The 16,517-nt window shown below is 36.8% G+C and overlaps 2 protein-coding genes across 3 annotated transcripts; one reads left to right on the top strand and one right to left on the bottom strand.

The window, feature by feature from the left end:
* Window positions 1-165: 165 nt before the first annotated feature.
* Window positions 166-3,369, bottom strand: LOC135074130 (uncharacterized). The gene is made up of 2 exons (XM_063968432.1): window positions 2,988-3,369; window positions 166-1,757 (listed from the first exon to the last, which is right to left on the bottom strand). The coding sequence occupies exons 1-2, from the start codon at window positions 3,367-3,369 to the stop codon at window positions 166-168; spliced, it is 1,974 nt and encodes a 657-aa protein (XP_063824502.1).
* Window positions 3,370-7,277: 3,908 nt separating this feature from the next.
* LOC135073740 (uncharacterized) lies at window positions 7,278-15,049 on the top strand. 2 transcript variants are annotated; one of them, XM_063967902.1, is made up of 2 exons: window positions 7,278-7,878; window positions 13,013-15,049. In XM_063967902.1, the coding sequence occupies exons 1-2, from the start codon at window positions 7,862-7,864 to the stop codon at window positions 14,745-14,747; spliced, it is 1,752 nt and encodes a 583-aa protein (XP_063823972.1). In that variant the 5' UTR covers window positions 7,278-7,861; the 3' UTR covers window positions 14,748-15,049. The 2 variants fall into 2 exon arrangements, with proteins under 2 accessions (XP_063823972.1, XP_063823971.1); XM_063967901.1 differs by lacking the exon at window positions 7,278-7,878 and adding an exon at window positions 9,302-10,047.
* Window positions 15,050-16,517: the final 1,468 nt, after the last annotated feature.

Below are 16,517 nucleotides of genomic sequence, written 5' to 3' on the forward strand. Positions count from 1 at the left end.
ACAGGTCTTTTGATCAAATAATTTTGTAACCACTCGGGTGATTTGATCAGGGCCAGGATGTTTCTGCTCGACTCTACCCAACAACCACCTGCCAGGAGGCATGCCATCTTCTTTGATCAAAACCACGTCACCCAGTTTATTTAGTTACCTTCGGCATCTTCTACCCTAATATACATTACAGCTGCATAAGTTGTTTTTTGACGCATTCGAAAAACCATTGAATTGGACTTGTTTATCAGAAGTTTTTGTGTGTAACCAGCGCGGGATTCTCACATTCTTCAATGCATTCAAAATATCACGGTAAGTACACCATTTGCTTAATAATTCGCTTGGCAGCTCTTCATCCCAGACGATACCAGCCAACCATAGTTGTTGAATCACCGTTTTTGCTATAATGATGCTTGGAGCCAGCCAGCCTAGCGGATCAAATAGTCTACTTATATCAGACAAAACTCTTCTTTTTGTTACAGGTTCTATTAGAGCAGGAAGATCAACCGAGTACTGAAAGGAATCAGTACGTGGATCCCAGGTAAGTCCCAAGATTTTTGTTATATTTGCATCCATTTCTATCTTGATACCTTCATCTTTATCTCTCACATCTTCCTTTATTTTATGTAGTAATTCCATACTATTACTTATCCATTTTTGTAACTGAAAGCCACCCTTCGCTAATGTAGCTTTTATTTCGCTGTAAATAGAATAACCATCATCTACATTTTCAGTTCCTGTCATGAGGTCATCCATATAGAAATCATTCAGAATGATTTCCTTTATCCTTGGAGATTCCTGAGCTTCATCGTACGCTACTTGCTGCAACGCGCGAACTGCTAAAAATGGCGCGCAAGCGGTTCCAAATGTAACCGTTAGGAGTTCGTGCTCTTCGATTTCCTTTTCAGGATTATCTCTCCACAGTATACGTTGAAAAGACGTATCTTCTCTGTCTACAAGCACCTGTCGATACATCTTTACAATATCAGCTACTATGCAGATGAGATGTTTTCTCCAACGCATAATGATGTGTCGAAGATCCGCTTGCAAGGTAGGCCCTACCATCAAGTTATCATTCAAAGATATTCCATTACTACCTTTGCAGGATGCATCGAATACGACACGAACCTTTGTCGTTGCTCTGTCTTCGCGGATTACAGCATGATGGGGTAAGTATAAACCTTTTTTATTAACTTCCTGCTTCGTCACTTTTACCATGTGGTTCAATTCTGTATATTCATGTATCACTTGACTATAGTCAATTTTCAATTTTATGTTCTTTAACAGTTTAGCTTCCAAACCCTTAAATCTCTTTTCAGCTATTTGTTTAGATCCACCTTCTGCACAGCTTCGAATATCATCCTTGAACGGCAGTCTGACTACATAACGACCACTTTCATCACGTCGTGTGGTGGCTACGAATAACTGTTCGCATTTTACCTCTTCTTCAGTCAACATCTTTTTGGCCACACAGGGTTCTCCTTCAAGCTCCCAGAATTTCTTCAACATGTCATCATTCTCCATACTTACATGCATAACTGTAGTGTTAGTAAATGAATGGAAATCTGCTTCAACGAGTCCAGACAGTATCCAGCCAAAAGTCGTTTCTTGTGCTAACACCCGGCTAGATGCACTGCGTTCAATACCTGCTCGAACTACTTGACTGTACACTTCAGCACCTAGCAGGACGTCAATTTTATTTGGCTTATAATATTCCGGATCAGCAAGGTCTCCTATTGTTAACCCTAACAAATCTACAGGGCATGCTTCTACGGATGGAAGAAGAGATGTTATTGCCTTTAAAACGTAAACGTTAATCTGCATGTTGAAAGTTGGATCAAACCTCGACTTTAAGTGTAAAGTCACGTATGATTTAGACAACAAAGTATTGTCTCCCCCTACACCTGTCACAGTGTGTTTACTAAAGTTTTTCTTTAGTCCTAAGTACTGAACCATTGATTCAGTTATAAAAGAGCCTTGCGAACCTTGATCTAACAAGGCTCGCATTTCACGGTAAGTGCCATCCCTCGACTTGGCTTTAACCAATGCTGTTGGTAACAGAACAGTTTCTTTACAATTTCCAGTCGATAAACATGACACAACTTTATCATCAAGATTTCCTACCTTTGTGCTTGAATTAGCCGTTCCTTCCGCCCGCATGGCAGAATTGACGCCCTTCGTCGAGTTATCCCCCATAGATTGCGATAAATCGCTGGGATGCAACAATGTATTATGACGCTTTTTGCAAATATGGCATCTGAAAGTAGTTTTGCAAGCCTTGGCAGGGTGATTATTGTATAAACAAATAAAACACAAACCTTTCTCCTGAGCAAAACACCGGCGAGTTTCGTTACTTTCCTGTGCAAACTTTTTACACTTTGTAATTTTATGGCTATCGTTACAATAACTGCAAGTTATACTATAGGTATTATTTTGTGCATGATACGAATGAGAACTTTTACTTACAGCCCTATCAGAACTGGTCCTGTCTTGTAAGTTTTCTAAACAACGGAATCGGCTAGTTAAAAACTGAGAAAACTGATCATAAGTTGGCAATTCATCAGTTCCGACTGATGAAACATTTAACTCCCAGGCCTTTCTAGTTTCTTTATCGAGTTTTCCGCCGATTAAATGTATGATAAATATATCCCAAGAGGAGATATCTACCCCTAAGTTTTTCATGGATTCTAAACAATCAGAAGTTGTGCTTAATAATTGTTTGATTTCCTGAGCCGATTCTGTGTTTAGACATTTTTGATTGAACAACCGTTTTAGTATATTGTTAGCTAAATATTTTTTATTATTATACATACTCTCAAGCTTTTCCCAGCTGCTCAAGTAGTTTTCAGCTGTAACTGAAATATTTTTTAAAAGTTGCGCAGCATCTCCCACAAGATAAGCTTTCAAGTAGTATAATTTTTGTGCTGAATCTAAAGTATTATTATTGTGAACCAGTCCTGTGAACAAATCTCTGAAAGTTTGCCACTCTAAGTACCTACCTGAAAATGTAGGTATTTTTATTTCAGGTAATTTGAACTGCGTTGACTGTGGAGCTGATTCTTTGTGTGATTTGAAAGTAGGCAATGAAACTAACATATTTAATTTCTCCTTAATATGTGACTTGTAGTCCATGTACAATTCCTCTACCTCGTCAAACACATTGTCTTTATAATAATCAGACTCTTGCAGTTCATCCTCGTCAATGGTACTGACAATATCTTGTTGAGTTTTAAAAAAGACTGCCCAGTGCTGTTCTAATGTCTCCAACCTAGTTTCAAGATAAGCTTGACTTAACCTGTCTTTTGGACACTTTTTAAAATTTGTAAAAGCTCTTTCTATTGCGGCCTTAGTGGCCTCTTGAACCTTAGCTAATGGTTCCATAGTTGACAAAATTCAACAATATAATAATATGTATAAAACAAGTAAAAGAAAAATACACACGCACAGCAAAATATACAGTTAATAAAACAAAAAACAAGTAAACATGAAAAAATGCAACGTTAGTAATGTAAATGTTCAAAGTTAATTTTCTAATATCTTCTTTTCGTTTCCAAGTAAATAATGTTTAAACTACTCACGATTGCACTCTCACAACACACACTTGAAGATGATATTACGTGCACCATCAGCTGCTAGGCTCGTACTTCTTTTCTTACTCACGCTCGCTTTGCTCGTTCGAATTTAGCGCTCCCTAGCGCTCCTTGGCTGCCGCCAACCGCTGCCAACGACTTAACTGCTCCTCCCGTACGCTTATTATCTAGTCTCCATTCAGAGACCGGACCCTTCCACTGCCGTGTGGACTCCGAAATAGCAGCTTGCTATCCGGTTTTTACGTACAGGCGGTATTCCACCATGGACTACCGAAACTTCCCTACCACTTTCAAAGCCAATCCGGCTCGAAGGACCATGAACGGAATTTACATCTTTCACTACGAGAGATATTTATTAATTGAAAGGCTTTGTTATAATATGTAAAATGTAAAATTATATTGCTTCAAATAAAATAAATTACATTTCGTTTTGGTAGAAAATTCAAGACAAAAGAAAAAAGTGACAGTCGATGAAAAAACGCAAAAAAGTAAAAAGTATTTTCTAACCGGCCAGGCGCGCGACCAATGAGTTTGGTATGCAACCTCAAAATTGTATTCATTACTTATAGGTCATCAAAACGGACCTGAACACCTTAACTTATAGAAGTAATTAATTCTATCTCAGATTTATTATAAATGTATGAAACTGAATAATACTCGTAGCATACGTGATAATTATCTGTAAAACGTTAAAGTGTATTATAATTATATGACTGATTAGTGTAAGTTAGTACGTAAATCAGAAAGTATTACTTATATGTATTAAACGGATATAATAATAATAAAATTCGTTATAACTTTTCTATAAGTTGGCTTATGAAAAGCACTTTTATTTCCCTTTTCCTACATAACAAAGTTATGGTTATAGAACTTATGGTTGAGACAAATATAACAACGGTCTTACAAGTTACAACTCGAGACGTGGACAAAGAAACTGAGAATACGAGCTTGTATTTCTTGGAGTAATAATATTTTTAAGTTAACCCCAAAAATACCAGGACAAATAATTTTTTGAAAGTTTTAAGGGTAGTCCCTAAAATAAACATTGAAATACTTAGCTACTTTAGTTACTTTATGGCAAAAATAAATGAACCATCCTACACCAAAATGATGGCAATGGCCAAAGAATATGAATTTGAATAGCAGAAATTCTGCGAGCATAAATAAGCACAAATCAATATAATTCTATTCAAAACTAGCGGCCACCCGCGACTTCGTACGCGTAGATCCCGTTTTACCCCCTTCATCTATCTTACGCGCTTTAGATTTTTCATACAAAAGGATTTTCCCGCTAATTCCCGTTCCCGTGGGAATTCCTAAGTATACTATTACCTGCCCAGGAGTATGAAGAATAATTGTACCATGTTTCGTTAAAATCCGTCGAGTAGTTTTTGTTTCTATAAGGAACATACAGACAGACAGACAAGACAGACAGACAGACAAAAATTTTACTGATTGCATTTTTGGCATCAGTATCGATCACAAATCACCCCCTGATAGTTATTTTGAAAATATATTTCATGTACAGAATTTACCTCTCTATAGATTTATTATAAGTAGGTATAGATTTTAGATGGATAGTCAACAGTCTACAGAGTTCCTACAGCCCTGTTTTATTGGTCCTTTACTCTCAAAGGATAGGTACTGTCGGAAAATCATACTTAGCGGATCAATCCATTTTCGCAAAAGTAGACGGCAAACTCAACAGCGAGAAAGTTTGCGATGTAAATAACAGTAGTGTATTATTTATGCTGTAGCTATAGACAATGGCACATCGTAGAAACTGTCGTATCAGTTATAATAGGCGTTATAAGCAAAAAAGGGTTAAGTAGAAAAATGTTTGCCCACAGCTCTGTGAGGTTCTAAAATAATAAAGATTCCATCCTAGATAAAATCAGTAACTAAGAATTTTCTTACAATGTTCTCTCATGACAGTCCATGACTAAGTACTTACTTACGAGTACTTATCTGTTTTAAACAATCTTTAACTTAGAATAAACCCTTTATCTTGAATCATGAAACTCATTTTATTCTTGCTTGAGCAAAGAGAGCTATTCTTGAACTAACGCGTCTAGTTGGCATGGAATTTAAACAGTACAAGTCCATTCCAAGCGTACGTGCTTATCAGATTTTGATCTCTACCTGTATTTGCCGAGAAATTTAAATTTGCAAAATCTTTTTCATCAAATTGCTCATGTGTACCACACGAACCATGTACTGTTTATACATAGTTATAGAGCGAAGACTATTTTATTTCGCTAGTCAAATAACCGAAAAAAATAACGAGAGTGCTCAACGTTTATTCAAGTTGCTGCAGTACTAAATCATTAGTTTTTCCACAGAATAGCAGTTATATTTTGGGTTTCCACCCTAGAGCATGATACATTATGAGTGGTTTTGGTTTTTGGTTTCAACATGTTTTTAGTAAAACCAAGAACCATGAAAATATTTTCTATCTTTCTTTCCTTCTTACATTCCGGTTCATACCCTGCCTGGTCTGTTGTTATATCTAGAAGAAAAAGAAGCACCTAAACAAACCAAAGTCGAACACTTTGGTGTACTTATTTCGATGACATCGCATTTTATCAAAGTATTATTAAGTAGGTCTCTCTCTTTACCTTACTTTCAGTTCGAATTTGATAGCAACATCTTCTGATATGAAAGGTAATTTGAATTTCTTCTTTAAATTCAAATTGAATCTAGTGTTTGCAGCAGAGCAGTAAATAAGTAGATACTCTACAGTCTTTAAGTGTAGTAAGAGTTGACTTTCGCAATTTCTAGATTAGAAATCCTCTGTATAGTCCCACCGACCCCCACCTTCATAATAGGGATGTTTCCTGGGTAAAAAAGCAAGAGTTTTAATTAGTCCGTCAGTTAGCTTATCAAAAAATACTCGACACGTTTTTTTCACTTTATCAAACTAATGAAAATGTAAAGAGATAAAGCGTGCCGAAGTTCTAAAGAAAAGGCCCGTGACGTCAATGAGTGCTCAAAAGTGCAGCACTTTGTGACGTCGCGAGGAACTTCAACGCACTATAACTTGGTAATTATTTGTTTGATTGACAATCAAAAATATACGATATACGTGTCCAATATTTTTTTATATTATAATTAACGGACTAAAAAATTTTTTTTAGGAAACTAGCCTAATAGGCTAGTAATAATAATAATATTATATCAGTACAATGTGCCTCCTGAACTTAAAAGGTTTCATTTTAAAGTCAAAATAACTGCTACTTCTAAGTTCTTCAAATTGTAGAATCTAGTTGAATCATTAAAAAATCCTGGAAGTAATAAGTAATAAGCACTCTTTTAAAATGTTTAAGCTCCGTTGCACCACCTTACTTTAACCGTAACTATAATGATAACCGGTCTTTTTGATGGAATTTGATAGAATTTTTTGAAGTTTGTTATAGTTACGATGATTAAAGGAAGATGGTGCAAAACAGTCTAAGAAAATATTGACGGTAAGTACATAATATTTCTGGATAGAAATAACTGTTGTTACCGGGAAAACACAGCAATGACGTTGAGAATGACAATCCTGTGTATTGTTTTACCTAAATCGTCGGTAATTGTGACGAGTGACGCAACCTTACGTGGTTGATTCAAATTCATGGGATTTCCTCCTGATTAGTCGCGTGCTACAAATATTATATTTGAGAAGTAGGGTAAGAGATTCGGGGCGACGTAGTTATGTCCTCCAACATGCCATCACGCATTATCCAAGTACCTAAATAAGCATTAAGATAACGAAATAAGCATATTAAGCATTTATCATTGATATCATATTACAATAACAACCTAAACTGCTGATGCTGAGTCGGGATAATTGAAATCAACATCCTGCAGTTCCCGGTAGACGCCTCACGCCACCGGACCGATAATCAGCCCTATATAAGGAGCCCGTGATGATGGTATGCATACATTAGATTTTAGGCTTCCCACTTCGAAGCACCTTAGGCTAGTACCGTTCAATCGCTGAACATTTAGTTGTAATTTCTGTACTTTATAATTTCATTAAAAATCATTGAAAGTTTAAAGTTGTAGTTTTTTTATAAAGTCTGCTCGCCGCACAAACTTGACTGGCGCAGCCGGTAGGATCTCGCGTCGCGATAATCAAAGTATAACGATTATATCGGTCTTGAGCAGTCGCGGTTAGGCTATCAAGTCTACAACGGCGGGATCCACGAACCAAACAAATAAGTCAAGCGGCACCAGCACCAGCAGCAGCACCAGCAGCAGCAGCAGCACCAGCAGCAGCAGCGGCACACCGAGAAGATATGGGGGTGAGCGGCAAGTGAGTAAACCTTTTCGCTACCGTTCTTGTACCATTCTTCCCAAATTTTTGTAACGTTCTTTATCCCAAATCATAATAAACGTTACTGCTCGTAGTTCCTTCCACTTTAAGGATTACGCCAGCGCTTAGTAATAGGAAAGAAATATTTTGAAATTGTATATTTTATCAGAAAATTGTTAATTAATTAAAATGGAACGTATAAATGTTATACCTAGTGAAATGTTAAATTTAATACCGAAGTTTGAAGGCGACGGTAAAACATTGAATTTATTCCTAAGGGAATGCCAATATGTTATAAATATATATAGAGGCCCTGATGAAAATGTAACACAAAACAGTTATGGATTTCATGCGATAACTAGTAGATTAGTAGGACGCGCAGCAGCATTGTTAAGCGAGCGCGAAGATATTAATACATGGATAGCATTAAAACAAGTGTTAACCCAGCATTTTGGAGACCCCAGATCGGAAGCTTGCATAGCGATCGAACTAGAACAAATTAAAATCAAACATGGAGAGTCGTATAGCGAGTTATGTCATCGTATTCAGAATGTTAAGAGCACGCTAATGTCCAAAGTCAACATGATTGAGGACGAAGGCATTAAAGCAGCTAAAGTAATTATTTACGATAATACCGCGTTAAATGTCTTTCTATTCAATCTAACTGAAGACATGATTAGAGTGATTAGACTTAGAGGTTGCACCACATTAGAGCAAGCCCTAAGCATTGTAACTGAGGAGGAAAACTTCCAATTTCAGTATAATATGAAAAATAAGAACAAAGGAGTCACACCTACTCCTAGTAAACCCAGTTTTACCCAATCTCAACCGGCATTTAAACCGAATTTCGTATCGCCAACTCAAGCATTTAAGTTTGGCATACCTTTCAATAATAATAATCCATTCAAACAAAACTTCACACCTTTCAATAGGTTTAACCCAAATGGACAAAACTTCAGATATAATATGCCACAGAATCCTAATAATATGTCCAATCAACCCAAGTTTGTTTTCTCAAACCAGAATCCACAAAATTTCAGATTCCAGCCTAATCAAAATCCTAGACCTATTTATAGGATGCCTAGCAATAATAACAATCACTACAGACCTAATCCATATTCGGTTCCAATGAATCGATTCAATCAATTCCCACAACAAAATAACCAATTTAAATTCGGATTAAGCAACCCACCTTTGGCGCAGCGTCCCTCATACAAGTTGGACACTGATGTTTCAATGCGTTCAGCAGCTCCAATCCATCATAACTTAATAAAAATAACCCTGAAACCCCGGAAACACTCTTTTACGAGCCCGAGCCCGAGAGTCCCGAGGACCAGTACTATTATTACTACGACGGTCAGTACGAGGACGTACCTCAGTATGAATCAGAGCAAATAGTAGAACCAGAAACTCATAATGACGAAAATTTTCAAATAGAAGCCTCACCGGATATAAATCGGAAGTGATAAATCTAAATTATTATGACGGAATGTTAAGATTGCCACACGTGTTAATACCTGAAATTAAAGCAAAGTTTATGATAGATACGGGAAGTACACGATCGTTCATAAGCCCGAAAAAGGCTAACGAGTATTTCAACGCCTATAAATATGTAGAGCCATTTGAAGTCATTAGCACGCACGCGCGTAGTAGCCATAATGAAGTAATCCATATTCCATTATTAAAATCATTTGCAACCACAGGAAGCCATAAGTTTTACGTGTATAACGTAGACAATCGTTTCGATGGCTTGATAGGTAGCGACTTGTTAAAACAGTTGGGCGCTACCATAGACATGGACAAACAAATATTAAAAACTCATAACGCACAGTTGAGAATAATATATAGCCCACCATATGAAGTAACTATAGCACCGCGATCCGAGTCACGTGTTAAAATCCCCACCACTGTGTCAGAGGGTGACGCAATAATTAATTATACTAACTTCGGACAAGGCGTCCGTATGCCCAGTGCTCTCGTGAGCTGTCAACGAGGTTACGCGTATACCGTGATCCAAAATAGTTCGGATAACTATATAACGATAACTATATCTAAACCATTCGCAGTAGAACCGTACAGTGTCAGTGAAATACCAGTTAATAATATCAGTGACGCACCGCAAGGTTATGAGATCGACGAAGTGTTACAGCAGAATCTGGAAAAACTCAGGTTAGAACATATGAATGATGAGGAAAGAAAGGTTATTAGGAATCTTTGCTATGAATACCGTGATATCTTTTATTGTGAAAAAATACCTTTGAGCTTTTCAAACAATGTAAAACACCAAATCCGTACTAAAAACGAGGATCCTATTTACGTAAGACCATATAGGTTACCTCAAGTCCAGACAGACGAAATTAATAAACAAGTGGAAAAACTTTTATTAGATAATGTAATTCAGGAATCACATTCCCCGTGGAATGCTCCAGTGCATCTAGTTCCAAAAAAAATGGATGCATCAGGTGAAAGAAAATTTAGGATGGTCATTGATTACAGACGTTTAAATGAAATCACAACCGACGATAAATACCCATTACCCAATATCGCGGATCTTTTTGATAAACTAGGAAAATCAATTTACTTTACCACCTTAGATTTAGCAAGTGGGTACCATCAAATCGAGATAGATAAGGATGACAGACAGAAAACAGCATTCAGCACCCAAGCGGGTCACTACGAATTTCTGCGCATGCCGTTCGGTTTAAAAACCGCGCCGGCGACGTTCCAACGCGCAATGGATAACGTACTGCGTGGGTTACAAGGAATGCACTGTTTAGTCTACCTTGATGACATCATAGTTTACAGTAATAGCTTACAGGAACACATTCAGAGCTTAAGAAAGATATTTGATCGCTTAAGAGAAACCAACCTTAAAATCCAATTAGATAAATCTGAATTCTTACGCAAGGAAGTCTTGTACTTAGGACACACAATCACTAAGGAAGGTCTTAAACCGAACAATGACAAAATTAAAGCCATCTTAGATTTCCCTATTCCCACAACTACAACAGAAATCAAAAGTTTCTTAGGTCTTATAGGTTACTATAGGAAGTTTATAAAAGACTTCGCCAAGATAACACAGCCACTTACCAGTTGTCTAAAAAAACGTAATAAAATAATAATTGATGACAAATACAAATCCGCTTTCGAGACATGTAAAGAACTTTTAACAAACGCACCATTGTTACAATATCCCGATTTCGAGAAACCGTTTGTTCTAACAACAGACGCCTCTAACTTCGCTATCGGAGCCGTATTATCACAAGGAACTGTAGGCAGCGATAAACCGGTCGCCTACGCAAGTCGTACACTGAACGAAGCCGAGACGCGATACAGTACCATCGAAAAAGAATTATTAGCCATAATTTGGGCAGCAAAGCATTTCAGACCGTATTTGTATGGTAGGAAGTTTACAATCTACACCGATCACAGACCACTAGCATGGTTAAATTCAATAAAGGAACCCAACAGTAAACTCACCAGATGGAAGTTACGTTTAGCGGAATTTGATTATGACATCATATATAAAAATGGTAAACAAAACAGCAACGCTGACGCGTTATCCCGAATTAAATTAAACGCACTCACCGATGATGATAATATGTCAATGCAGGTAAATATAGACAATGATAAACCATCAAGTATAGTGACAATTTCATCAGATTCCAGTAATTCAATTAATTCCCAAAAACGCGTAGAAAAAGACGATTACGGAGCTATTAGATCACCATCAAACAGTAGCACAATATCAGCACCAGAAAGTAGTTCACATTCCGCAACAGCACACTCCGCTAAAGACATAGATACCATAGGTATACCCATATTAAATGAAGCAATAGACACAAAACCTAATCAAATTATAGTAGATTCTTGGGGATTAGACAAGTTAGAAGTAGTCGATGTTTCTAATTCCAAACAACGCATTTTAGAAATCAATTTACCATTAAATCGCCCTGATCTAATTAAAGACTTCTTAAAACGATATACCCGACCTAAAGTAAAACATTTTATCCACTTCACTGACCCTAATCATCGTAAACTATTTGTAGAAACAATAATAGCATTATTTAAAAAAGATACTGTACATTTCTTTGAATGCACAGAGCGTATCATTCATATAACAGACGAACAAGAACAACGCGCTATAGTACTAACTTATCACACCGGAACAACATGTCATCGTGGAATACGAGAAACAATAATGCGTCTTAAACGCACTTACTTTTGGAGTAAAATGGAAGAAACTGTTTCCAGCATCATAAATGCATGCGAAACTTGTAAACAAATGAAATATAATAGAAAACCTTTTAAGCCCGAACTACAGTTAACGCAAACTCAAACAAAACCATTTCAGGAAATTTTTATGGATCTGTTTAGTATAGAAGGCAAATACTATCTTACAATCGTAGACGCGTTTAGTAAGCTAGGACAGGCTATGGAAATACCTAATAGATCTACACCGGAAGTAGTTAGAGCATTGCTAAAGTATTTCTCATTTTATGGAGTTCCGACAAAAATCAATTGCGACCCAGGCTCAGAATTCAATAACGCCCTTTTAAAAGAAATGTTAACATTTAATAAAGTGGAATTACACATAGGTACTCCACATAACCCCAACTCAATGGGAATCGTTGAAAGATTCCACTCAACACTAATCGAGATTTACAGACTCGCTAAATTCGAACAAAAATTCACAGACGCAGCAGCCGTAATGACGTATGCAATATTGGCATACAATCAAACGATTCACTCAACGACAGGTTTAACGCCTTTTGAAGTAACTTTTGGACACACGGACTCTTCAAGCCCGTTTAACGTAGATTTTAATCAGCAATATACGCAACAGCTAGTAAAGGAACACGTAAGAAAAACGAAACATTTATACAAATATTTAACCGATAAAATTATTGAAACTAAAGAAAGCATTAGGAACAAACGCGGCGGTGAAACTGAATTCGACATCCAAATGGGTGATACAGTGTTTATAAAAGGCGTGAATGAAAGACGAAGTAAGGATAAACCCCGTTATCAAAAAGCACAAGTCTCAGGTGAAATAGTTAGAAACACAGTCCCTGTAATATCAAAAAATAGACCCACTAAAGTTCCAATTAAAGACATAAGGCGTCCTCCGCAGGTGCCTCATCCTGATGATGATCCTGACAATCCGCGCCCGGGCCCTTCAACTCGACAAAATTGAAAGGAATCCGGGATTGCTACCAGTGAAGGAAGGTCAAGCATTGATTAGTGAAGAAAACTGGACGGTGATAAAAACCTTAAATCTGACCAACATCCAAAGGGATTTAGATCATAACGTAGACAAATATAGGGAATTTAAAGCTCACATAAGTAACACGGTTAAAATAGGAAATGCATTTGAATATAACAACATTAAAATGCAAACTGATAATATAATGCTCATTACTGTAGAAAAGTTTAAGCAAGTAGTACCTGTAAGTCGTAAAAAGCGCGGTCTAATAAATCCATTGGGATCTTTCATTAAAGCTATCACAGGTAATCTCGATAACGATGACGCTGAGAGATACGATACCATGATTAAAGAATTAAAAACTAATCAAGACGCTATTGCAAATAAAGTAACGATCTTATCCGAAATGGCGGGTATTATAGCCAATAATACCAATGCAACTCGACACAATTTCGCCCAAATCAATAAAGAGCTATTAATAATTACAAGACAGATAAATCAAAGTAACGTAGAAAAATTAGAAAACAAGATCATTCAAGTATTTCATTTATTTATTCATAACTTTCAAACGATCTTTACACATTTGGACGATATTGAAACCGCTATAGCTTTTAGTAGACTTAAGGTGTTACATCAATCAATAATCGATAATAAGGAATTGTTAAATGTATTAAAACAGATCGAAATAACTAATAAGTTAGTATTCCCAGCTAAATTAGCGAATTTAGTTAAAATTGAACAGACCATAGAGTTAAAAGCATATTTTAAAGAAAGACAGATAACGTTTATTATGAGCATTCCCTTGGTTACACCCGACATATATAATTACTATAGAGTAATTCCTTTACCCATCCTTAATAAAAATAATATCACCACCATCCTTGCACCTAAATCCCCTTTTATCCTGGTACAAGAGGCGAAAACTTGGTCGCTCCCCTCACCATGCCAGGAGATCGACGAAAACCTTCATCTATGCAGAAATGTGGATACTACTACACAAGAACAGGACTTATGCACTTCAAGTTTAATGAAATCGGAAACTAACACTTCCATGTGCAAACCTATAGCCGTGGAAATCAATAACTTGTACATCAGATCTTTTTATGAAAACTGGTGGATTGTGTATTCCAGAAATCCGGTAACCCTGAAGGAAACTTGCAAGGGGGAAATCACGAGAAAACAACTTCGTGGCACTTACCTGGTTGGAATGGACGGAGTATGCGATCTCCAAATACAAAAGGTAACTCTCAGACGACGCCACTCTGGAGCGAGAGGCTTCAAATACCATAAAACAGCAAAGATAAACTTACCTGAAGTAGCACAAGGCCCTGTTAACGCAGATGAAGTAAAACCCGTAAACCTGGACGACATCAACTTGGACAACTTGCAGCTTTTGGCGTACGCGCTGAAATCTCCCGAAAAACAAGTGTTAAGTGATGCAGTGATAAACATAAAAAGTGTTAGTGTTGGCACGGTAATTTTATATGTTATAATTGTGTTAGTTATAAGTATAGTTATATTTTATAAGATAAAGAAAATGTACCCAAATTTATGTAATCGAAACCCTCCGATTCCAATTAAGCAATCGGATGATTTCGAACTTAAGGAGGGAGGAGTTATGTCCTCCAACATGCCATCACGCATTATCCAAGTACCTAAATAAGCATTAAGATAACGAAATAAGCATATTAAGCATTTATCATTGATATCATATTACAATAACAACCTAAACTGCTGATGCTGAGTCGGGATAATTGAAATCAACATCCTGCAGTTCCCGGTAGACGCCTCACGCCACCGGACCGATAATCAGCCCTATATAAGGAGCCCGTGATGATGGTATGCATACATTAGATTTTAGGCTTCCCACTTCGAAGCACCTTAGGCTAGTACCGTTCAATCGCTGAACATTTAGTTGTAATTTCTGTACTTTATAATTTCATTAAAAATCATTGAAAGTTTAAAGTTGTAGTTTTTTTATAAAGTCTGCTCGCCGCACAAACTTGACTACGTACACTAAGCTGAGTAAACGCCACTGAAAAAAACGAAATCATAGTTATTTCACATGAAATTTTAGGTAGTATTTTAAACTATTTTACTTAATTCAAAGCATGTGTAGAATGGTTTCGAAATTCATAATAACAAGTAGTAGTATTTCATCTTTTACGGGTCTAACTTTTACTGTGTAGGTACCAAAGCTACTGTGTGTAGTATTTTAATATTTGGTAGTTATTTTGAGACTCTACATCATTGTCGGCCGTTTGGTGTAGTGGTTCAGAAACGGACCTCTATGCCAAGAGGTCCCGGGTTAGATTCCCGGCCGCCGGGCAGAAATTGAAATGTTGAATTTTAATTTCTGTGACGGGTCTGGGTGTTTTCTATGTATAATAATATTATACATAGAAAACATATTTATGTATGTATTTACAAAAAAAAGTATTTAAGTATGTTTATATCCGTTGTTCTAGTACCCATAGTACAAGCTTTGCTTAGTTTGCGGCTAGCGGCGCAGTGTAAAATGTCCAAGAATATTTATTATTTATTTATTTACTAGCGGCCGCCCGCGACTTCGTACGCGTGGATCCCGTTTTACCCCCTTCATCTATCTTACGCGGTTTAGATTTTTTCATACAAATGTTTTTTCCCGCTAACTCCCGTTCCCGTGGGAATTTTGCGATATCCTGTTGTAACTAAGCTTTAAGTTTACTAAGGTACCTACATGCCAAATTTCAAGCGTCTAAGCGGTTTAGATTTTTCATTCAAAAGGATTTTCCCGCGAATTCTCGTTCCCGTGGGAATTTCGGGAATTCCTTGTTCTAACTAAGCTTTAAGTTTACTAAGGTACCTACATGCCAAAATGCCGGACAGACAGACAGACAGACAAAAATGTTACTAATTGCATTTTTGGCATCAGTATCGATCACTAATCACCCCCTGATAGTTATTTTGAAAATATATTTCATGTACAGAATTGACCTCTCTACAGATTTATTATAAGTATAGATTAATATTGTGGCAGTCTATCGCTAGACAGTTTCCCCATGTTTCAGCTTATGTTCCAGAGTTCATCAATCATGAGATCCGGTGGTTGAGAACTCGTTTACTCCACTTTTAATCACCAAACAATAATATTATAAGGTAATTAAGTACATCAAAGACGAGTAAGGGATAAAATATGCAAACACCTTCCAGAACCGTCCGGCTAGCGTGGGAAGTTTACAAGGCCAAAACGTCCATTCGCATCTAGTAAATAAAAATAGTCATTCGGTAGGTAGAGACTAAATAACTTGATGATGATTTAAAATAAAAACCCAGCCAGTGAAGATCAAGTTTGTCCTGGGGGAAAGATTTGACCCGCAACAAAATTAATAGTTGGTGTTCGAACCTATGTTAGAAGTTATTTACCCTTATATTTCCGTTTAAAGGTTGTATG

This window comes from Ostrinia nubilalis, chromosome 8 (assembly GCF_963855985.1).
Source record: "Ostrinia nubilalis chromosome 8, ilOstNubi1.1, whole genome shotgun sequence".
NCBI classification, from domain to species: domain Eukaryota; kingdom Metazoa; phylum Arthropoda; class Insecta; order Lepidoptera; family Crambidae; genus Ostrinia; species Ostrinia nubilalis.